This window comes from Gymnoscopelus braueri (assembly GCF_963280865.1).
Source record: "Gymnoscopelus braueri genome assembly, chromosome: 20".
Lineage (NCBI taxonomy): Eukaryota > Metazoa > Chordata > Actinopteri > Myctophiformes > Myctophidae > Gymnoscopelus > Gymnoscopelus braueri.
Genome location: NC_137622.1, coordinates 21,170,033 through 21,195,247, shown reverse-complemented (window position 1 = coordinate 21,195,247; position 25,215 = coordinate 21,170,033). Strand labels below are relative to the sequence as shown.

General features: G+C 41.2%; 1 protein-coding gene across 4 annotated transcripts in view; it reads left to right on the top strand.

Annotated features, from left to right (window-relative positions):
• mid2 (midline 2) overlaps positions 1–25,215 on the top strand; it is a 181,180-nt gene that overhangs the window by 121,115 nt on the left and 34,850 nt on the right. For 3 of the 4 annotated variants that reach the window (XM_080416093.1, XM_080416091.1, XM_080416092.1), the window contains 3 exons: positions 10,379–10,444; positions 13,182–13,277; positions 24,123–24,230. In XM_080416093.1, coding sequence (XP_080272219.1) covers positions 10,379–10,444; positions 13,182–13,277; positions 24,123–24,230 — 270 coding nt within the window. The remainder of the gene's footprint in view (positions 1–10,378; positions 10,445–13,181; positions 13,278–24,122; positions 24,231–25,215) is intronic. The other variant, XM_080416094.1, reaches the window with a different exon arrangement.

Here is a 25,215-nt window from a genome sequence, read left to right as displayed (position 1 = left end):
GCAACGCAGTGTACAGTAGGATTGTCTCTTAATGGGCATAGTGAGCTTCATAGACTAAAACAGTGGTTAACCCTTTTCATACCAAGGTCCATTATTTATTCTGCATTTGAGCCACGGATTGACCATTTGATGAGAACACTACAAACCGACCTGGCCTTGTCCCTCTGACAGGGACAGTATCGTTTGCAGCCATTTTGTTTCTCCCAGTCAAAGCAGACAGCATGGACGCCAAGTGGAAGACAAAGGGGATGAAGGGCACAATTGAGGAGACGAGGGAGAGAGTAGGACAGTTGTGACAAGGCAGAGGAATGCAAATGGGACACTGGAAGTGGCGGAGACGGAAAAGGTGGACAGGCGGGGTCAGCAAAGAGAGCGAGGGAGAAAGAGAAGAGAAGAGAGAGAGACCTCATGATGTTGGCACACAAGGCTGACTCACTCATCAGGCGCTCAGGAATTAAATGGCAAAGCCCAGGCTCTGGCACAACAAGCCTCTAGCAGAGCCACAGGTGACACCTCAGCTGTCTGTCAACACAGAGCATTTAACACATTCAATCCGGGAACGCATCTGTGTCATTTTAGATTTTTTAGCTATAACCATACTTTATATAAATAGCAGATACACAAGCTCATAGCACGGCACAGAGTTTGTTTGTTTTTTGACAAATCTTGAACATTTGTGCAAAAAAAAAAAAAATGTTTACTCAAACTTTGCTTCCGGGGGTCCCTGGAACAAGACCCCCGAAATGATATGTTTTTGGCTGCCGACCCCATCAAAATATGTTGTTCCAGGGACCCCCCCCCCCCCACCCCCCAGAAGTAAAGATATGAGTTACAAATGTTGTTTAAAAAATATGTTTATTCAAAGATTTGCAGATCTGCAAGCTTGTTGCACGGCACTCTGTGCCGCGCTATGAGCTTGTATATCTGCTATTTTTGAATAGCCAAAGTATAAAATAATGGTTAAAGTGGTTGCTTTCCCGGTCTTAATGGGTTAAAGGGACACTATTGCATTTTAGCCCGTTATTTCTCCTCACCAGGCTCTCGTCACACTGTAAGGGGGGAGAAGAAAAAGTTTCTACATTTGTCTGTCAGCTTGCTGCCCTTGTTAGCATTCCTCACCGACATGAATCGGTAACTTAGACTGCAAGTTATAATGAAGTAGGTTACAGCTGTGCTGTAGCTATACCCACCGCTCTTCAGGAATACAAACAATGCCGACTTGCTGCAGTGTCAATGCAGAAACATTTCCACATATTGTGACAGGTGCCTGGTGAGAAGAATAAGAATAATATGTTTTTTTTTTCATGGCCAGCATACAGTATGTGATTCCAGAGTCAAGTAGCTTAAACACTACATGTCATCTACATGTTCCATCAGTGGCCACCAGTCCAGCATTTCTATATCTCAGAGGAATAAAGAGGCACTTGGCTAACCATCCCATAGAAATTGCATCATTCATATGTATGCATGTTTGCATTCAAATTTACTACACAACACTGTTTGCAAGCAATGGAAACCAATACAGCAACTAAAATGTTGATTCTCTCTCTCTCTCTCTCTCTCTCTCTCTCTCTCTCTCTCTCTCTCGCTCTCTCTCTGCACTTACAGTATGAGAGAAGGTCTTACTTCTTAGCCATTGTCTGCAAGGGCCAGCCTATACTGTACAGTACAAAGACATATCTTTAATCACTCATTCCAGATTACTTACTTGATTTTAGCTGATTTTATAGTTGTAATCTTTGGAAAAGGCAAGGTATATGCACAAAAGGCAAGGTATATGCACACCTGATCATCTCAGAGATAGGCATGGATCAGATGTATAGAATACAATAAAATTACCCGCACAGTCGCACACCGTCACTTGCACAATAAGGACAACTTTATTTAGGAAACGTTTCGGTCAATAGATCTTCTTCAGGCATCTGATCAAATGCCTGAAGAAGGTCTATTGACCGAAACGTTAGTTTAGTTGTAATAATTGTAATCTTTGAAACAACAAGAGGCGCATGTAGCATTATTGGTTTACAAAGCTCACGACAGGATATTCTTCCCACTTTGTGATCTTTCCTCTCGACTGAATGTAGAACCGCGTGACATCATTGCGGATAAACTCAAGGCCCGAGAATGCCTCTGTAATGTTATGCCTGTGTATGTGTCCCTGTCACTTGTAGGTGCAAATTACATCTCGCAGTACAGTACATCTGACCCATGTAACTGCTTATTTCACTACAGTATCATACATTATTCTGTGTGTCATGTTTGACACGCAGTTTTGTCAGGATGTGAATTACGTGTCTATTGCCCTATGTGGGTTTAGCAGACATTTCCAAGCAACTCTCCATTTCCCTGACATATAGGCCTACACTGTAAAATCCTAGTGTTGATTTAACTCTGAGAATTCAAAAATGTACTCGTACGGGTTGGACGTTTACAGTATGTATCTTTTTTTTACATTTTGCAAATTGCATTTGCAAATCATTCCCCCACTCATATGACTCAGACCTTCATCTTTTCTGTTCAGCACTCTATGTACCTATTTCTATAGCTGGTGGATGTTAGAATTACGACTATAAATCAAATATAGTTATTCTTATCCCATTAAAACCGGGAAAGCATCTGTGTCATTTTAGATGTTAGCGTTGGCTATTCAAAAATAGCAGATATACAAGCTCACAACATATGCTATCTTTGAACATTTTAAAAAAAATTTTTGGAAAAATCGTAAAAATTTGAGCAAATCTTTGAATATATATATATTTTCAAAGCAATTTTTTTTTACTCAAATCTTTGCTTCTGGGGGGATTCTACAAATGTCTTCTAAATCCTAGTAAAAAAAGAAAAGTTGCTATAATCAGTGGTTCTCAAACTTTTTCATGTCAAGGACCCCCAAAATTAAAAAATCTCAAAATATTTTGTTCCAGGGACCCCCCAGAAGTTGTAACAGAGTTAAAAAATGTGCACTACAGAAAAAGTTTTATTCAAAGATTTGCACACATTTTCACGATTAAAAAAAAAAAAGCAGATCTACAAGTTCATAGCGCGGCACTCGGTGCCGCGCTATGAGCTTGTAGATGAGTACACCAGCTTGTAGATGAGTACACCAGCTAGACAATTGTGCTACAAACACTATGGTGTGGCTGTGTTGTGTGTCTCTCTCTCTTTTTCCTCATTCTGTCTGCGTGGTGTCTGCCTCTCTCTCAAAGTACGTCATCCACCGTTATGTGCGGGAGCCATTTTGTGCAGCTAAATTAATTTGTGGACACAAAACTCATTTGTAACTGAAACTAATCAGGAGGAGAAGAGGGTTTGCTGAGGCTTGTCATGCTGCAGGCGGCCTCCCAGAACTGCTGCTGGGGGAGCTGTGAACAGAGGACAGGGGTTCACTGATAAGCCATTGAAGTGCAGGCTTCACAAGCTGCTTCCATTGCTGTCACAGACTAGCCTATGTCATTATTCCAACTCTTCCACCCCCCCCCCCCCCAATTGAAACATTCACTGCATTTAAATGGTGATGAAAACATAATGCTGTTTAGTGATATTGTGAAATTGTTCTTGTAGCAGTTTCCACTTATTATGATTCAGTCAGCCCATGCGCACACATACAGTACACACGCGTGCGCGCGCACACGCACACACACCTGAAATCGTGCCCTCGTTGACAATGAAAGTTAAACATCTGGCCTTATTGCTCCACCAAACCAAGAAGAGTGGGATGAAAGCAGAATATAAAATGTTGTAAAAAAAACTAACTGACAAAAATATAGAGAGACAGCGGAGCACAAAAAGTGTCACCTGGCATGCCGCAGCATATTGGCATATGCGGTGGCACATGCCAGATGCCACTTTTTGTGCTCGGCCCTGCTGGAAATTTAACTAGGAAAAAGCCCAGGTCCTTCTGTCCAAGATGACATTTGCCGCCCACTGATAAATATTTTATGCAATATTTCATTTTATAACGTTCTCAGATACAGAACAGATGAACATGAGTTTATTGATATTCTGCTGAAATTGCTACTCTGAGCAGCTAGGGCTAGGCTGAGCCATGATCATAATATCTTTGGGCAGGAGTCACAGTGGCTACCCACATCTGTTGCCTATACTGGACACGAATATTCCATATCCAATCCTCAGCTACAAAGTCACGACCTTCAGAAACCTTATATTCTGTCAAGGCCTACATGAGGAGAGCAAGGACTTGTTATTTTCTGCACAGTCCACAGCTCAAACGGATCAATTCTCCCACCCATTGAGTTGTACAAAAGCCTCCTGTTGCCAGTGGGCCCAGAACAGTTTGTAGATCGATAGATGGATAAGGACCGCCGCACACAGAAACATGTATTCTGATAGATTCGGATATTCACCAACAGAAAGATATGTTGTGCAAGTCACTCTTCAGCTTGGACATTCCCATTTATTTATTTATTTATTTGTATTTGAATTATCAAAACGTTTGGTCATGTCTGAAAGCTGATAAGCAGAGAAAATATTCAACTTACAGTAATTGATCACTGCATGTTATTTGGACTTGACATAGGCTTTTGAGCTCAACAGAAAACTCCCACTTAAGGCAGATTCTGTATCCCCCTTTTTACACTCGTAGTATTGTTCACTTCAAGTGATTAGGCGAGTACCGTATGTTGTATGAATGTTATACTCCATTCAGGATTAACCCATTAAGACCGGGAAAGCATCTGTCATTTTCAATTTGAACCACTTTAACCGTTATTTTATACTTTGGGCTATTCAAAAATAGCAGATATACAAGCTCGTAGCACGGCACAGAGTGCCGCGCTATGAGCTTTTAGATCTGCTATTTTTGAAAAATCATAAATTTGTGCAAATCTTTGAATATATATATATATTTTTTTAAGCGTACATTTGTAATTCAAATCTTTGCTTCTGGGGGGTCCCTGGATCTAAATATTTTGAGATGGGGGTCCGCGGCCAAATGCATATAATTTTGGGTGGTCCTTGACATGAAGAAGTTTGAGTGCCACTGATATTTTAGCAAACATAAGTGTTTCAAGAAAACAGTTAGGTTTTAGAAGACATTTGTAGAATCGGCCTCAGATCTCAATGGTTTAATCCATGAATCAGATACAAGGAGTTCATCATTATGCATTGTCAGGCTGAATGTGTAAAAGGGAGACCCATTAAAGGGATATTTCACTTAAAAACAAGAACGAAATGACAAAAGTCATATTCTACCAGGTGCTCTGTGTGTGTGTGTGTGTGTGTGTATGTGTATGTGTGTGTGTGTGTGCGTGTGCGTGTGTGTGTGTGTGTGTGCGCGTGCGTGCGTGCGTGCGTGCGTGCGTGCGTGCGTGCGTGTGTGTGTGTTTTCATAGACCTGATTACTTGTTTTTCGGATTGCTTGTTTCTCGACAAATCTGGCAACGTTGAATATGCGACGGTAAACGCTAACAATGTTTTTCATATAAGTGGTGGCAACATTTTTAGACACCACACGGGTCTTCCCAACAATAGCGAAGATTGAAGTCAGTGTGAACATGGCCAAATAATAACTTAATAGCCAAACTAGGTCTAATGAAGCACGCTAGCATTTAGGCTGTGTGAATGAGGGGAGCGGAGCGGAGGGCGGTTACTGCGGAGGACGGGCCGTCTCCCCATTGGCTTAAAGGACAGGCCGACGGGGAAGTGTCCCCAATGGCTTAAAGGAGTGAAGGACAGCCATGACAGCCAATGATGAATAGGTGGCGACTAGGTGGCGACTAGGTGTCGAATGATGATGATTAGTCTGACTGTTTGTAGACTCAGGCGCTCTTCGAGCACCTGGTAAAAATGTTGGGTAATTTTATCGTCTACCCAGGCTTTTGTGAGCCCCCCAGACAGTTGTTAAGTTGCTTGATTCAGTATTTAGATATTTGATATTCATTTTATCAGACACGCCCCCTTCCTATACAAACCCATTGTAACTTCAAACTCCATTTTTAACATGTTAGATTCATCAAAAACACCCGTCCTTGGTTCTGGTGACTCATCCTGCCCTCCTAATATGCGAGGGGGCCGTGTTTTTTCAATTACTTTTTTCATTGTATTACATTTTTTCCATTTTCCCTCAAAAATATTAAAAATAAATTTCAAAAGTAATTGAAAAAACACAGTCTCCTCACGTATTAGAAGGACAAAATCAGTCACCAGAACCAAGGACAGGTGTTTTTGATGAATTTAACATGGTTACAATGGGTTTGTATAGGAAGGGGGGCGTGTCTGATAAAATGAATATCAAATATCTAAATACTGAATCAAGCAACTTAAAAACTATCTGGGGGGCTCACGAAAGCCTGAGTAGTAGACGATAAAATGACCCAACATTTTTTGGAGAAGTGAAAAATCCCTTTAAGTCCATAAACCCACATCAACCCCCAGCCGCCCACTACATCCCTGTCTACACCTGTTTTTATCCTGTATTAAGTTCCCCTCTTTTACCAGCCCTTCTCGTAGCATTTCAGCCTGTAATCTAATTCATCTAATAATAGCCTGAAGATTGTGGTAGCTGGAAGTAACAGTAATGGTTCTGGTTCGTGCCACGTTCATTTCAACGCTTGCCCACATTTTGAACTGTTTTTCTTTCTCTTTCATATTCTCCTCTTTCTTCCTTCTTGTTTTTAGTGCTCTTGGATCACTCCATCCCTGACCCACACATATAATTGGACAGCTGAGAGCGCAGACTGTGATTCAAAGAAAGTCTCTCAGACAGAGACAGAGAAACAAATATAAGCTGGTCTCGGTCTCTTCACCACCACTCACCAGCCATAATGATTTAATATTCTCTTTTCAGAATTGCAGAGAAGTTTCCTTGATCCTTATCCTCCCATGTGAATAAAAACAAGAATTATTATTGGATTTATGTCCATTTACAACAGCTTTCTTGCATAACCGGTGGAAAGAAAGCCATCGGGATTTGAGGGCCGAATCTCCTGAGGGAATGAGTAAGGTTGTAGAGTTTGTCCTTCCCTGCCGCTTCCAGAGCGTCTCCTTCTGTTCTTTTCAATTTCAACAGTTTCAATGCTGTTGTAATTCCCCTCCAGAATTCACAAGTGAAAGTGGGTGTCTGGCAGCATGTCTTGTTTCATCAATTTCAAGACTTCCTGCTGTGTTTTGAACATTCACACAGTTGTCGCTAATTTGAAGGTCAAATGAGTTTGTTTACTGTTCAAAATATTTATAGTGATCGCTCTTATTCAATAGAACTCATTTGAATTCAATATGCTCATGCATTGGGGCATGAAATGGGAGAGTTTGCTTTCATTCACCTTGTAGAACTACTGGTAAATCAACTGGGCAATACACAGGAAGCAAAATCAAGCAAATAGAAATGAGCATCTTCCGGTATTGGAATACAAACGAAAACTCTGGCAATTTTAGCTGCTGTTCACCAGGCCCATAGGTTTTATTAATTGGGCACCAGCCAGCAGGTTATGGGACAACCGTGACTTCCCATTTGTTATCTGCTACCACTCTGTGACGGTCTCAGGAGCTCTGCCCTATGGAATATTATCCTCAGACAGAAACCGCATTTCCCAGAAGGCTCGTGTTACTGACACTTCCCTGGCTCTGAAAAGCATCTTGTTAACAACAGCTGTAAAGTGAGCTTGGTCGGCCCAAATTCATTTTTTCTTTCTGAAGTTTAATCTCCTTCTCATTTTCTCTCTCAACATCTCTCTCTGTCTCTCTTTCTCAGTCGCTTGTGCACTAGGGAGGATCCTACAGTCATTAAAGGCTAAAAGGCTTATAAGTCAAGTACTTATAGCCGTAGGACAGTCTATTCTGTTGCTTGTTCATGTCTTGGTTGCCTTATGTTGTGATGTCACAATGACTAAAAGAGTTTATACTCCGTCAGTGTCCCGTGCCGAAAATAGCCGATCTATACGCTCACAAACCATTGCAATATGAAGGTTACACTGCTCTACAGTATTATATCAATCTTCCTCACGTGGTAAATTACAGTCCACTTTTCATAGGCTACTATGTTGTGTCCCAAAAGCTTGTGTTCAAGGGCTCATGTTGGTTTTAGATAACAAAATTATTATTATGTTTCGACTTAGTTTTAGTTAACTATAATAACCCTGGACAGAAGTAACATTGACTTTCTTTTGACAATGAACGTGACCTCAGAGGATCTCCGCTACACTATGATGTCATACTATTTGGAGAGTGGTGACATAACACAACATGATGTGCCGTCAGTGTTTCCGTGAACATCGTAACTGTGCCACAACTGACAGAGACCGGACTGAAAGAGAGAGAGCACGATAGAAAGATAATAGTGTAAGAGAACAGATTGAAGCAAAGAAAGCCATAGCGATACAGCAAGCAAGGTGTGGGGGAAAAAAAAGACTTGAGAATGCAGGGAAAAAAAGAACCCAGAAAACAGAATGACAGGACAGGCCTGATTGAAGCCACTCTGCCAGGCTGCACCCTCTCAACACGTGGCTCGTGTCTATTTCTATCTCCATTAGCTTCCCCTCTTTCTCGCTCAGTCTCTTTCTCCCATGGAATGGTGCATCGAAGGCTGGATGAACAAATGCCACCGGCTTCCGCTATATATCAGTGGTTCTCAACCTTTTTCAGGCCGCGACCCCCCCAAAATAATCATATTTGAACTGGGGACCCCCCACCCTGACAAGCATTTGGAATTGTAGGAGTTGTTGAGGCATTCAATTTAGTTTGACTCGTTCCACAGATGAACATTGTGAAAATAGCAGATCTACAAGCTCACAACGTTGTGAGCTTGTAGATCTGCTATTTTCAAAGATTTTGCCACTTTCTTATATTGTTTGACAATTTAGCCAATGTTTCACCAGTTGATGACTTTTTATGCAGTAATGGCCTTTTTTAATTTCCTATTTCTTTTGTATTAAAAAGTCCCTTTGTCTCTTTACTGGGACAAATATTGTCTCTTTACTGTCATCTGGGGACCCCACCAAAAATCATGTGGGGACCCCCCTGGGTGTCCCGACCCACAGGTTGAGAACAACTGCTATATATCACTAACTACTGTAGCCAGCCAGCCCATCATATGCCTCGCCTCCTGCAACTCCCTGCTCACTCCCACTGTGTCCGCCCCTCTGTTCCTCTGTTCCACTCTCTTTCTCTCTCTCTCTGTTCCATGCCTCTCTCCTTCTACTCCTCCATTTCTGTCAGCCCATCCATCTTTCTCCTCTTTATCCCCTTTTTTTTTTGGACCCATACACTTCTTCCTTCGCTCCCTTCCTCTCGTTCTCTCTGCCTCCTCCTATCATCGCTGTCTGAGTATGTCTGGCTGTCTTTGAAGTCTGCAGTGTGTTTTAATGAGCCGCTTGTCTCTCCTGCCATTCTCTCCCTGCTCGCTGGTCTGAGGGCCACTGGAACGCCAACAAGCTTCAGGGCTTCTTGTGTGCGAGAAGACAAGCACACAAGCATGCACTGTTTTCCGTCCATGCACTTAGGGACGTTAACAGCAAGCACACATGCACCATGCATGCATATGCTCTCGCCCTCACAAACACACACAAACACACACACACACACACACTCAAGGTGTCTTTATTGTCACATCTTGTTCTGGTTCCTCAGACATTGTAGCACCGATAACAACAATAATAATAATCGTATACAAGGTAATAACAAAGGAATAATCAAATGTAGGCAGATGTTTACCCCTATATCAATTCAATCGCATGCATGCATTCAAACACACACATACACTCATGCACTCGCACATTTGACTACACAAAAAGGCAGTGGATGCAAATGCACTCATGAACACGCATGCACATCCACTCACACAAAAACAGGAGTTTGCTTCACTCGGGTCCCATGGGAGGCAGCTGTTTTCTGATGTATTAATCATTATCGTCTCCAGCTTGCTAATTAATGATCCATCTGTCCCCTCTCACTGATGTTCCATAAACCCCTTGCACACACACACACACACACACACACACACACACACACACACACACACACACACACACACACACACACACACACACACACACACACACACACACACACACACACACACACACACACACACACACACGCTCTCTCACAAGAAGTGTTTCTGATGCAACCTGAGTGCTATCTTGAACAAGGCAGATAGATTGAACAGGCTTTAGTCATACTGCAAGACACTTGGAGCCACACATGCTCATCTGCAGTCGATTGTCAATGGGATAACAAAGACCCTGTCACATGCAGAATGACAGCAGTACTCATTAATAGGATCGCCTGCAGGCAGGCGGCACAGACCTACTGTACAGAGGCACCCTTTCCAGTCACTGTGCCTCTGTGTGATTGATGTGTGCAATCAGACCAGTAAGGTTTGTCTGTCTGTGTGTTTGTGTGTTTGTGGTTGTGCATGTGTTCGTAGGCTTATCAGGTGAGCCCGGGCAGAGTGTCAGACGCGGTAATGGAGGCTTCAAAGACAAGCGCTGCGGTGAGTTCCCCGGTTGCCTTTTCACCCCCCCACCCCACCCCCACATTCCTAATGGTGGAGTACAGACAGACTGACAGACTGACTGACAGACCAGAGGATGGATAAGATAGAGACCAACAGAAGAAGGCAGGTAGATAAGTTGGGTAAAGTGGGCGCAAATGTCAAAACAGACGGAGCAACGGGTAGGCTAATTGAAAGATACGTACACTGCAATGTCAGTTGGAAGGGAGGCTGACAGACAGACTCCGCTTGTGTACCAGTTCATTATTCTGCTGTTTTCTTTGCAGCATTTGTTGTTGTTTTGATGCTTGTTGTCATTCACTGCCATCCCCGGTTTGTTTTCTTTACATAAACAGCAGTTTTATTCAAAGCTTGCCGTTTGCTTGTGTCCATCTTCATCTTATTGTGGTTGTAGCTGTGTGTGTGTGTGTGTGTGTGTGTGTGTGTGTGTGTGTGTGTGTGTGTGTGTGTGTGTGTGTGTGTGTGTGTGTGTGTGTGTGTGTGTGTGTGTGTGTGTGTGTGTGTGTGTGTGTGTGTGTGTTTTAATTCAGATCTGGGTTTTGAAATGCTAATAATTGAATATTTAAATCATGCAAAAAAGATGATAGTTTTCATCTCTCAGAGATCACATGATGGTTGATAGTTTTCATCTCTCAGAGATCACATGATGGCTTGCATGATTTCAAAGTTAATAGAGGCTAGATCAGAGGGTTCGAAAGCAATTAAACAGACAGTATAAAAGCAGTGGTCTCTAATGATTCAGCATTTATTGTGGAAAGACACATGCAAATTTTGTTTTCTTATCTGCAACATTGAACAGCTTTTTTGTGCTGTGTTTTTATCCTACAATAAGAAATCTACATGGGATTGTATACTGGAAGAATCCGGATTGGACCCAATTTCAGCTGTAGGCCTAGATGAAGACGCAAAAAATGTGTTTTTGTTTTTTAAGACACGTTATGTAAGTCTGTTGTTGCCCGTTTTTTTATAAGTTGCACTACATTAGTATCTCTGATACTATACTATGTACTATGATATTATAATACCAGAAAACATGCAAAAAATATTTTTTGTATAATTCCAAAACAATACTGTGCCCATTTCTGACTAATTTAAGACCACATAGCAAGTGCAGAAAACGTACCACCAATCTTGTGTTAGTTCTGCAGTTCTGTTGTAGCCTACACTACTGTATAATCATCAAGGGTAATTTATTTCTGAAAGTGTAAAGGGACCGAAATGGGTCCAATTTTACACTGTCAGATTTAAATTAACACTGAATTGTACTTTGTATTCTTTCTCAAATGTTCTGACTCAGAACCAAAAAGCCATAAGATGAAGCAGTGCACAGCTACTGTAAAAAGTGGAAGTTTTATCTACCGGGTTTATAAAGACTTTGTATGGTTCTCTCCACAGCCATACTATTGGAATGGATGAATTTTTATGAATTTTTGACATGTGGTAAATTTGTCACTCTTACTTTGATAGGATTTCATTCCTAAAAACATTTTTATATATATATATATATATCACAATATAACAGCCTATTCATGATTGTTTTTAAAGTCTGATGTCTCTCAAAACCTTGAAATCACCCACAACAAACCACACTTCATCATAACGCTATTCTTGTGTTGATGTCCTTCTCACTTAGATTTTGTGATTTGGGTCCATATGCATACATGCATATGGGACTTAATCATGGATTATGGCACACGCAACCTACATTACAAAATCTAAGTGCATTTTGAAGAAGTGTGGCACATCTCATGTCATTTTAAAGTGTTTAAGATATGTTTTAGGATATGCACGTTCAAAAGAGGAACCCTAAGGGGAACATTGGGAGTGGAGAACGTGATTGTCTGGCTTTTTCAAAAGCATGCATGGTAATATCTCTAATGCAGTAGTTTGCAAACATTTTAATTTCAAGGACCCCCATAACTCTGAGTGCACAAATCCATTTGATTCCATTTGCACATTCTCAGATGTACAGACCTGTAAGGGTCCATTTGGAACCCCCTCACGGAACCCTGAGGGTCCCTGGACCCCACTTTAAGAACCACTGCTCTAATGTGTGTAATGGAGAAAAAATAATCGAGCAGTATTGGGAAAAATATCTGTACTACTCTTGTGTACACGTTGTCAATGGTGGAAAGTAACTAAGTACATTTACTTACGTACTGTACTTAAGTACAATTTTGAGATATTTGTACTTTACTTGAGTATTTCCAATTTCCAATACTTTTACTTCTACTCCACTACATCTCAGAGGCAAATATTGTACTTTTACTCCACTACATTTATTTGAAAACTTTAGCTACTAGTTACTTTTCAGATATAAATTATGATATAAATTATGATATTATAAAACATACATTAACCACTTAAGCCCTATTTTATACATAGGCTATTTGAAAATAGCCGATCTACAAGCGCGACGCGTTGTGAGCTTGTAGATATGCTATTTTCAAACATTTTAGTACTTTTACTTTTGGTACTTTAAGTACATTTTGATACCAATACTTTTGTACTTATACTCAAGTAAATTTTGAATTCTAGACTTTTACTTGTAACAGAGTATTTCTATATTGCAATATTGATACTTTTACTTAAGTAAAATATCAGATTACTTTTTCCACCACTGCACGTTGTCACCTACAACGTCACTAACAATGTCTTCTTGCCTTCTCGGTTCTGTCTCCCCTCCACCCGTCATCTCTCTCATCCCTCCTGACAGCAAACTCTGGAGAACAACCTGACCAACCTGGTGAAGAGGAACAGTGAGCTGGAGAACCAAATGGCCAAGCTCATCCAGATCTGTCAACAGGTTGAGGTGGGTAAAGAGATGTGTGTGCAACTGTGCGTGCATGCGTGAGAGATGAATTAAGGCTTGTGAGAGAGTGAGTGAGTGAGTGAGTGAGTGCAGTGGTGGAAAAAGTACTCAAATGTTTTACTTAAGTAAAAGTACCAATACTGCAATATAAAAACACTCTGTTACAAGTAAAAGTCCAAAATAAAAAATGTACTTGAGTAAAAGTACAAAGATATTGGCATCAAAATGTACTTAAAGTACCAAAAGTAAAAGTACCAAATATTTGGTACTTTTTTTTGGTACTTAGCTCACAACGCGTCGCGGTGCGACGCGTTGTGAGCTTGTAGATCTGCTATTTTCAAATAGCCTCTGTATAAAATAGGGCTAAAGTGGTTAATGTATGTTTCATAATATCATAGTTTATATCTGAAAAGTAATTAGTAACTAAAGTTTTCAAATAATTGTAGTGGAGTAAAAGTACAATATTTGCCTCTGAGATGTAGTGGAGTAGAAGTAAAAGTATTGGAAATTGGAAATACTCAAGTAAAGTACAAATACCTCAAAATTGTACTTAACTCTCTCAGTGCCACGCCCCGACATATCCCGAGTTTTTCCCGAGTACCCTCAGTGCCAGCACGAGAAATCCCGAGTTTTTACTTTTGACTGTGGTCGCGCTATTCTGTATATTTTTCATGATCACTTTCGCTTCCTGACTACATCAGACTCACCCGGAGCCGGATGTAAAAAAAAAAAATTCATTTCCGGGTCATGTTGTTTTTCTCCGGTGATTTTCGTCCAGAATAGGGAAAGTCACGGTTTTTCACACGGTATAAAAAGCGAACGGAGAGGTCCACGTCTACTCTCTTTGGTCTGGGTGACGATCAGTCATCGTAGTGGTGTATCGCATCGTAATTTAGCCTGATCAACGATTGTCAAAATGTCAACATCCGGTTAGGACCGGATATGACGTGAGCCTGTTTGGGAGGGGGTGAGTGAGCCAGCGAGGTCATCAATGTGTCGATTTGTTGCTCTCTACTGGTAGAACTGTATTATGGGTTTAAAACCCCAATCAGATCATTTATTTGAATGAAAAATTACAAAATTTAAAAAAACGCAAATTCCTGGCAGTTTGGGAGTACTTTATGAAAATACTCTTGGTACTGAAAGAGTTAAGTACAGTACTTAAGTAAATGTACTTAGTTACTTTCCACCACTGTGTGTGTGTGTGTGTGTGTGTGTGTGTGTGTGTGTGTGTGTGTGTGTGTGTGTGTGTGTGTGCGCCCATTCGTCCATACGTTTTCACGCATGAGGCTTTAAAAACAAGAAACCAGCACATCCATTTATATGGTTCTGAGAACATAAATAAATCAAGACATGAAGTAAGAGAGCGACAGAGAGGAAGAGACACACAAAAGCTCCGAGGCTATAGCGTTACTCACTCTCTCCTCCACTCACTTTCTCTCTTCCCTAGAGATCAGAAATATCATTAACACTCAGGTCTGACACTGTTATTGACTGCATACAGCTTAGCTCTCCCGGTATTGCCCCCCCGGGCTCAAGTCGCATACACGCGCAAAATTGAATCCGTCTTACATTCTGTCACTGCTTGATTTGTTGATTAATTGATTCTCTCTCTCTGTTGCTTTTCCTCTGTTGTTTTATTAACGGTTGCGTTAGCAATAAAATAGCATTGTTGTTTGAAAACATCTTCATTGGCTGCTGATCAAAAGATTGATTAGTCTGTAAACTGTCTATTCAACATTCAAAAAAGGACTACACAGCACCAGTGTATTCAGGATATTAGTTTTTAAAAGGTCTGGGAAACATTCTAATTTATTTACAGATGAGTTGATTTAAAAAAAAAAAATCAAAATCAAAATGGCCCTGAAGATATTAGAAAAAGAGTCGTCAGCAGAGATTGGCTGGCATTCCCTTTGTCTAAATATCCAGTTTGTATTGTGCTGGGGACAGTTAAATGTCACTTTGTCCCAAACAGTAGTAACACCATGCCTCTCTACTTTGTGCCCAGCTGAGCTATTTTTGACCAAGATGGTTCTGCCAAGTTGTTGTACATTTGTGAGTAAACAAGGGCTATGCCCCTTTTGTGCCCGTATATATGGAGCTGACTGATTTGTTTGTGCCTGATGCCATGATGACACATTGAGGTTAGACAACACACTCCACATTTGGGCGTAGCTGCATTGGGGAACTCCTTATATGGTTATGGCTGAGTCATTGGGACATGAGCGCGGCGACGTGGTCCGCCGGCCGGCCTGTTCTCCCGTAAGCCAATTTTAAAGATATAGGACATAAAAGTGGGACTGCTATACTTTGTATGATTGACTAAGTGGCATGACTGTTTGGCAGTGGTTGAGGCAAATCAAGGAATCAAGGCAGACAATAGAACAGCTTCGCATTGTGTTGCCTACATTAAGTTTAATCAAATGCTGTGCGTGTTGCCATGGGCCATAATATGCTGAATGCTGAACAGGTCATGCACATTTACGTAAATGGTGATAATAGTCGAAAATAGTAAACGTAATAAGGCACTCATTTGTCACATACTGTATGTATCAGGTAGCTTTGTGTTGAATCCATTTCCTCACATGTAAATCAAGATTAAGATTGATACTACTGATGTAAGTAAACACCCCCAATCTGACTCTAAGCATGACTCAACAATGTGACGCTAAAGCAGTACGGGCCTACTTAGAAAAACAATCTGCCCATACATCCTTTGGAGAGGCAACTATGAGATTTAAACGAAGGGAATGAAGCAATAGGAAAACTTATTCTAATAGTTTCTTACCGGGTGCATGGCCTAGAAAGGTTCTTTTACAGTCAGAGCTGCCTTCATCAGCATTAATGAGGAAGAAGGCTTTGTACAGAAACGCATACGTTGATTGTTTGCTGGCCGTGCCTATTAAAATAAAGTACCTGAAGGACATTTTTTGTCAGTCCTGGCAATTCCCTTGACTGCATTTCTATAGTGCCTTTATCCAAATGTGCTATAGAAAGATGTCACATTCACCCTTTCAAACACTGACCGCAAAGTCTTAGGTGGCACCAAACTGATAGACGGGCACAGTATTTCTTTGATTGATTGAAATATTAATTGAAAAGAAATAGTTTACAGTGCAATTTAAAAGGAACACATTTAAGCCCAGAGGGTTGTTTTCATTGTGGTCTTTTAACTAGTTATGGGTTCAGTGTCTTGCTTAAGGACACCTCAACACAATGCCAGGGGGAGCTAATGATTGAACCAGCAGTGAACTTTCTGATCGCACAGCTGTAACTCCTAAGCCCTAAGCAAAGTGCTGCTTTGAGCTTGGCGGTAGCTCAGTGCGCTTAAAATGGGATATTAGCACATTGGCATACTTGTAGCATGGTTTAGCATTGCTACATTGAGCAGTTCAATACCACCCATATTGAAAATGGGTGGTATTGGGCAACTAGCATTTACTTGAAAATGAAAACTTTGGTAGGCCTTGCCAAAAGGCAATGAATTAGCACAGCCAACTAGGGTTAATTTCGCAACTACCTTGAAGAACTGTTCATGCCACCGTACACTCTTCCGGAACCTGTAGCCCTCTGTGCCAGAATTATACCTCCACCAGTCTTGTGGCTGCAGTGCAGACCCCTTTCATTTGTGCCTGTGCTGTGATTTAAAGGGAGGTACTGAGTAGAGCCAGCTGCAACCCTCTAGCACTTAGCAGCGGTGTCAACATTGCATCTGTCATGTGCACACGCTATACCACACACACACACACACACACACACACACACACACACACACACACACACACACACACACACACACACACACACACACACACACACACACACACACAGTCACTATACACTCACAATCTATGCACACTCCCTACACACACAATGTAAATCCTCTCAGACAAGAGGACAGTAATAGCAACAGACGACAAATGCACGAGTGGCTCCCTCACTATGCACAGGGTTCATTTCTACCTACACGTGAGCAACTCCAACCTTCAACCAGCCGCCCCCGTCCCTGTCCCCCGTCCCCCCGTCATTCCCCAGGTCTCCTGTGCAGCTGCTCATCAATCAAATTAAGTGATAGGTGATTGATTCATTAACTACAGACGGAACCGTTCATCTTCACATGAAAGAAAAGATTGTCTGTCTCCCCCTGCGTTCCGCTCCGTCTGCATACCAACATACTGACGCCACCAATGTTGCCGAATGCCGACAGGATCTCATCACTTATTCATTGGAAATATATTTTTTTAAACGACAGGGAAAACATGCTCCGTCGACTGTTAAGCAAAATTATTGAAAGAAACTGTATTTCTCTCTCCACCTCCACCCCAACACCACCCCGTGCTCTGAGCTATTCCCCCATGTGATGTTGATGTCAAAAGGCTAGCTTCATTATTAACGCGAGAAGCGGGGCTGCATTTGCAGGTAAGCTGGTACAGCATCGGCGCACGCTATAGCTCCAGACACAGGACAGGGGGAGAGGAGTGGAAAGAAGAGGAGAGTGAGATGGGAAGGTGGAGTGGAGGGGGCATTGTGAAAGGCGAGGATAAAATAGGCAGAGGTAGGTGAAAGGGGAGAGAAGTGTTAGCGTGTCAACCCACAACCTTTATGGGTTGACCGCAAAGCACGGAAGCAAACACTCAATGATGACGCAAGACAATATGTGGGAGAAACACAGAGGAAGAGAGAGAGTCTGCAGGGACATTGACCTGAATTCCACTCCTCTGTGTTTGTCTACAACTGTATTGGCGTATAAGATAGGATCAAAAAGCAGTGTATCAGCATTCAGAGCACCCAGCGTACACAGCCTCCTTCTTCCGGGGCCTGCTTTGGGGAGTTGTTATCCCACCGTTGGACTTTGAAAAGAGAGATGCATTCACTGATAAGCGTTTTTCCTCGGGAGGAGGCTTCTGCCTTCATGTTTTGTTTTGTATTTATATCTGTTACGCCTAGCGGGGCATCACATTGCAAACACTCCCCGAAATAGAGATGTCAGAACATCCATACAGTCCAATGCCGTGAGCCAACATTGTTATGGCATGACTTGCGACCGGCTTGCAGTGGTGATGGTCATGATTCACAGCTTCAGTATTCCGCATTGTTCCGGTTCTGTATCAGGAAGGCTGTCACAGCTTTGTTTTTGGTGGCTTTCACCTGTCCCCGATGATGAGTGTCAGGGACATGCAGGTGTTTACCTCACATTCTCTCTCACAACCTCTCACAACCTCTCACAGCAGTTACACATACAGCCATTTTAGTTGTGTACCTTTTACCGCAATATAGTGAAACGCATCATGCAGAGTGCAGACCCACATGGCGCTTTTTTTTCTTCCATTCTGCCATTCTCCGCCCATTTAAAGCACATTTAATGTTTATTAAATGTGTAGTTTCTGTCTATTGCCCAATAGGTTTATGTAAAATGTTCAGCCGTTTCCAGTGCCGATCTATGATTCCAGAGACACTGTAGGCCATTCTTGACAAATATGAGTATGAAGTTAAAATGTTTAGCTCCTCTTGAAATGGTATTATTTGGTGATTATACCAATCCCATCGTAGTGCCGTGCTAGTTTGATTTAATGCAGTGACCTGTCTTCCGATTAAACAGTGAGCTGCTAGTCATTAGCCCAGACCTGTCCAGGTTTATGTACTCTGAACCCACTGTGTGTGCACTGTGTAGAATTTACTTACACTGTGTAGACAGCTCCTTCGTATCAAGTAGGATATATAGCCTCAATTTGCTTTCTACTGGGTTATGAGTCAGCTGTTTGTGCAATTATTTAAGAAGTCTAGCTGTGTTTCATAATTTCAACAGTCATTGTTCCTGTTTTATTTCAGGAGCCATTTGCAAACCCCTTTCCAAAAAAGCTGTTATTTGAATGGTTAGATTATGGGATGACAAAATAAGAGGTTATGTAGGCCTATGTAAATGTGGAGTGGTTGAGGATGAGTTCTCTTCACACGGTGTGTGGAATTAGCACTGTTGCAGGAATATTATCAAGTGATTCCGGCCACAGTTGCAGTACTTTGCAAGTATTGCAGTAACAACTTTTTGTTCTGTTAGTCCAAGTCATTCCTAAAATGATTTGACTCCTAGCACTTTGTGACATAACATAAATGATGCATAAGGAGCAGACTCAGGTGTTAGTGGGGTTTGTAAAAATCTGTTATTCTCACTTTGGTGGACAGGATCAGGAATAGTCTCACAGTAGGCAGACAATTACTGTAGATAGATATCTACCATCTTGTGCACAACTATTGAGAAGTGGTTAAGGACCATAACACACCAAAAGATTAATCTTATCATATACAGTATATGAATCTACCAACTATAGACCTCCTTAGACCAACCACAGAGTTCCATTACAGCCCAGCTAATTAGAAGCTTGTCTGACATTTTTTCTGGCAAAACCCAGACATTCTGACTAGTGGATCAGACGCAGAATTGATGTCGTAAGACAGATGTGTCTGACCATGTGAGACTAGATCAGGAACAATGTTGGCATACAGTGGATCATGTAGGCCTGCCGTATGTCTGGCATGTCTGTCTGAGGAGCTCATGCTCTCAAGTCAGCACTGTATTAAGTCTTCACAGCATCAGCAGCTGCAAGGTCTTATAAAAAATACTTCCAATCCATGTGGTGCTTACTCACACATTCAAACATGTACTTTATTTTGGCTTGTTGCATGTTGTGATTTAATAAGTGTTGGACAAAGTTCTCAATCCCAGTACTTAAGTCAAAGTATAGATACTCCTGGTCAAATATTAGTTGCCCAGTCAAATTTGTACTTGAGAAACTTTCAAGTAGATCTTGTAGATCTGCTATTTTCAATATAGTTTAAATATGGCTAAAGTTTTTAATTCATAATATACCTCAAAAGTCAAAAGTACAAATATTTGTCTTGGAAATGTATTGGAGTTAAAGTCAGAAGTATAACAACAACAAAAAAATGTGCGTGAAGTACGGATACTCAAGTACTCAAGTAAATTACTGGATTTAATTTATTTCACTGCAGGATTCTGATTGATAATAGTGACATGTACTTTGGGCTACAATACTCCTTCCTGTTGTATATATCCAGTGTGTAGTTTGAATAGAAGGAGGAGAATGTGAAGTAAGTGGCAGGCAGCAGGGGAGGTGGACTTGCTGCAGAGGATCGATTGTTGCCATTACTCAGATATGCCAAGCAGCCTCACTTATTAATGCATGGCGATTCTTGACGGCAGCATTTATCCGGCTCAATTACTAACCTGCAGTCATAAGATAGCTCTTTGAAGAATGAATGGTGTGTATGTGCGTGTGTGTGTGTGTGTGTGTGTGTGTGTGTGTGTGTGTGTGTGTGTGTGTGTGTGTGTGTGTGTGTGTGTGTGTGTGTGTGTGTGTGTGTGTGTGTGTGTGTGTGTGTGTGTGTGTGTGTGTGTGTGTGTGTGAGAGAGAGAGAGATTAATGAGGTTTAAGTGCAAGTGCGTGTTGTAATAAGCTTTGTGGAGTGATGTGTGGAACAAGGTTGTGGCGGATAAGTGGTTTGGTAGACTTCAGCGTGACAGAAAATCACAACCCTGAAAAATGTACAGATGGGGACATCTATCACAAGGAGACAATAATGTCTTTATTGAAATACTCTATACTGTCATATATACAGTAGGGCTGTATTTGCAGTCTACCAGTCCACAATGTACATCTTTTTAAGACCCAACCTGAAGGGTTGGAAAGCACTTGGAAAGGACTTAAGTTTCTAACTTTAATATTACAGTTTAATCAATTTAGAAATAATGTATCCCAAACCGTGCACCTCTTTGAGTTGAGAAGTGCTCAAAGACCACCTCTTAACTTCTGTTTGAAATACACTTTAACATTGCTCACTCTAGTGTAAAATGAAAAATTTCAAACCATAATTTATTTAACCTTTTTTACCTTTTGTAGACATCTTTTTAAATTGATTCTTCAACATTCAAAATGAAATGATACGCCCGGTTAATTTGTTACTGACTTGCTAAGTAATAATATGTGACATATAGATAGATGAAACTGGATATAACAAGAGGCACTTTATTTATATTTTTTTCATTCATAGAATAAAAAAGATAAGAACCTAACATTTACAGATTACACAACCTAAACACATACAGTAAAATAATACATGAAGACAAATACACACACTGTCGGGTTGGTCACATCTCAAACCACAATAAGTAATAACCTCACCCCTTACTGTAGGTCAGAAAAAATAGAAACATAGAAAAGTGCACTCCTCTGAGCACAGATCCCTGATTCCCTGCCATCTTGGGTGCAGCGATCAGGACACCAGGAAGCTGCGTTTATACGACACACGACAGATGTGTGTTCAGTACGCATTGGAGGTACGCTCTATAGAGGCCCATGTGATTCAAATTTGGGCATGATGGTGAATTCATTCATAATATATGATTAATAGGCTCTGCCACAAATGTATGGAGTATCAAAACCTTGTTTGACGGTCATTGTCACATGAAACACTTACTAGTCCATTTGTTACAAACTTGGTGGAAAAAAGCAAGTTTCAACAACAAACTGTGACATTTGTAGCATGTGTGGCGCCCCCTATGGGTTTACGTGCAAATGATGTTGGCTTTGTGTCGTTTAGACTAGAGGTCCCTAAATGTGTGATTCAGATTTGGAGCAGATGCGTTCATGATTAGTGACATTTTATGCTTAACAGGCCCCTCTCACAAACCAATGGCGGTAAATCTTGTCAGGCAGAAATGGGCGGGCCTATTGGGAGTTGCGAAAGCCAATGGGAGGAAACCATTTTATTGTACGAGATACGGTTCAAGAGTTAGAGGCCAAAATACCTTATATGATTTGAAAAGTTTGGGGGGCAGTTCTTCCTTGGCCTCCTGGGAGTGTGTGTGCAAATTGTCACACATTAGCTGCTCAGACTCAGACAGAAAGACAGACTTATTGGACAGACCCTCGCTTCTGCCATTCCGGCCTATCCCCGGCCGGAGATTTAAAAAAAAAAAGATGAAAAATGGGTAAATGAAAGAACAAATTTAAATAGGATACTATTCATGGATAACTGGGAAGATAATTTGCTCTGCATTAGCAAAAAAAGACCCCCACATCTTATTAAATTTCCTGGAAGAGCCTCTCAGTGTATATTAGATGTTTTTGAGCTATAAATTATTGAAAATGTCTTTTAACCATATAATGTGAGACAGCGGTGTTGATTTACATATTTTAAATACTAAGTAGTATTAGAATTAGACGAAAGACTTGTTCTCAATAATTTGACAAACACTGTCAAATCAGCTTGCAGTTTAGGCAAGTGTATCTGAGGAATGCCAAACAGCAGTAAAAGCATTAGGTTCAATAAGTGTCCCCAGTTATCTCTGTCAAAGTATACTAAATGAGGCACATTCAATAAGCCATGACTTACATTAACCTCTTCTTACAGAAGTTTCCCAGGAGACTGAAATGTTTCCCACACTCACTGCACTGGTATAGTTTTCCATCCTGTATTCTTTGGTGTAATTAAACACCATACTTAAAGACAGAATTCTTGTTGGCAGTCAGCAATTAAAGCCTTCTCTCCAGTAAGCTATAGTATTTGCTTATTGAACTCTGTCTTGGGTACATTACTCCAGCCATCTATAGTTACAGCCATCTATAGTTTCTCTGATGTTTTCTATTGGATCAACATTAAAAACGCAGCTATAAATATCTACTGTACTATTTCAATAGAAACATGTATTGCTTCTTAATATTTGCTCCCATGGTCAGCAGCAGTGGTGACTCTTCTCTGTCATTGACACGTCTAAATTGTCTGCAGAACTTTGAATGAGGAGGGATTATACATTTGTGAGACAATGTAGGCAACGTGCATGCAACATTTTCTGTCCTGTTTGCAATGTCTGCTAAAGAGTTTGGGTGGGGATAGAATACCAAAATCACTGAGCAATGTTTTTCTCCATATTGCAATTCCTGGAGTAGTAAAATGATGCCACATTCAGGGCAATGATGGGGTTTCTATCTCCTCTGTGGGTATACATTGGTGGATGATTATCCTACATTTGGTGGTGAAATTCTGACCACAGTGAAAATGGTTTTCATCCTGTGAATGGAACCGTTTTTCACACTTTTGAGTCTGTATTCTGTCTGTGAAATATCTTTACTCCCTAGTCTGCATGCCTTCGAGGCTATAGAGAGAAAGATTACATGAATAAATTAATCAATATTTTCACAATTACACCACCGATATGGCTTGTCTCCTGTGTGAATCCTAGTAGGAGGGATCACATGCTCCAAAGTGATCAAAGTGGTTACACGTTCTGTGCATTCATAAGCTTGCTCGCTCTCTGGACATGGTAGAAGTTTTCCTTCCCATTTCAATGTCTGTCGACCATTTGCCAAAGCATTCCTTGGCATACCTTTGATTTTCAAAGAAGCCAGACTTGAAAATTGTTTGGCTTTCATCATCATTGCGTGGCTATTTTCTTTTTTAAAGTTACGTTATCATTGCATTTGAAAGCACTTTAAAGCATTAATTGATTTGAAAAGGGTTGTCGGAAAAAGTCCCTGGAGCATATATTGTAACGCAAGCAAAAGTATGTAAAATAAAATATACTAGGCTGTTTCTTTATATATTGGCAGAACATGTTTTGTTTGCATTTGTTTATTTGCTAAATGTGTCAAGTGGAACTTTTCACCAGAGAGTGAAAAAGAAAGACGACATCTGACTCCTCGCTCACAGAGCACAGAAGCAACAGAAAAATATGATTGACATGGACTTGAACTTAAAATCATGCACGAAATCAGGAGGACACTAGGGTTCATGTGGTTAACGAGCGTATCTGTCTCTCTTGTCCTCTAGGTGAACACAGCCATGCATGAAGCTAAGCTGGTGGAGGAGTGTGATGAGCTGGTGGAAATCATCCGTCAGAGGAAGCAGGTCATTGCTGTCAAGATCAAGGAATCCAAGGTACAGTTGCCGACATCACACCCACTGCTAGAATTCCTCAGAAGTGGTCGAGCAGTTTGTGCATCAATCACACAGCACAAAGTCGGCTCCAGTTCCGCCTGTGTTGCAGGATCTCAGATTTAGTTTGAAGCTGCTGTTCATGTTATGCAACCGAACCCTCCTCTCTTTTCCTGATACCAAACACATGAATAATAGATCTTCATGTTGGCCATGAAAAAGTTTATTGTTGCCTTGAGTCCAAATGTTTTCAATAGAAGCCCGACCAATATATTGTCTTGGCTCATATATTGGCAATTATTTGACTTTTTGATGACGTCAGTATCGGCAATTATGCAGCCGATGTGTCCTAATTTGAACCCCTTTCAACCTGGCTTCTGTATTTTGGCCATGTTTTCACAAATTTAAAAAATATCAGTTGTACAACCTCTGAAACACTAATCAAATATAAGTTTTCCAAATTGATTTCAAGATTATATATATTTTTTTACCAAAATAACGTCGGTCAAAACATCAGCAATCGGTGATCTAGGACTCTCCAAAATCATGATCGGCATCAGTCTATCTTTACAATAGAATGAGGATGAGAAGAGCTTCAAGCAGGCGCTCGGGTGGCGCAGTGGTAAAGTCACTGCCCACCACCACGGAGGTTGTGGGTTCAAATCCACCGTGGTGCATCCGGCTTTGTCGAGCGTCTACACGAACACAATTGGCCCGTGTTCGGGGGAGGGAAGTTGCACGGGGAGGGTGATAATGGTCATTGCACAACATACTCCTACGGGCTGGGGCGGCACCTGTCAGCGGGGAGTGTTGGGCGGGAGGAGTAGGACGAAGGCTCTACGTCCTCCTGGTGGGGGCTCCTCACTGGCAGGTGAGTCAGTAGGATACGACAGCAGTGACAACACAGAAATGTGTGTGGGGAGGAACCAATTGGCATGACGACTAAATTGGGGAGAAAAAGGGGGTACAAAATAATTGTCTACTTAAA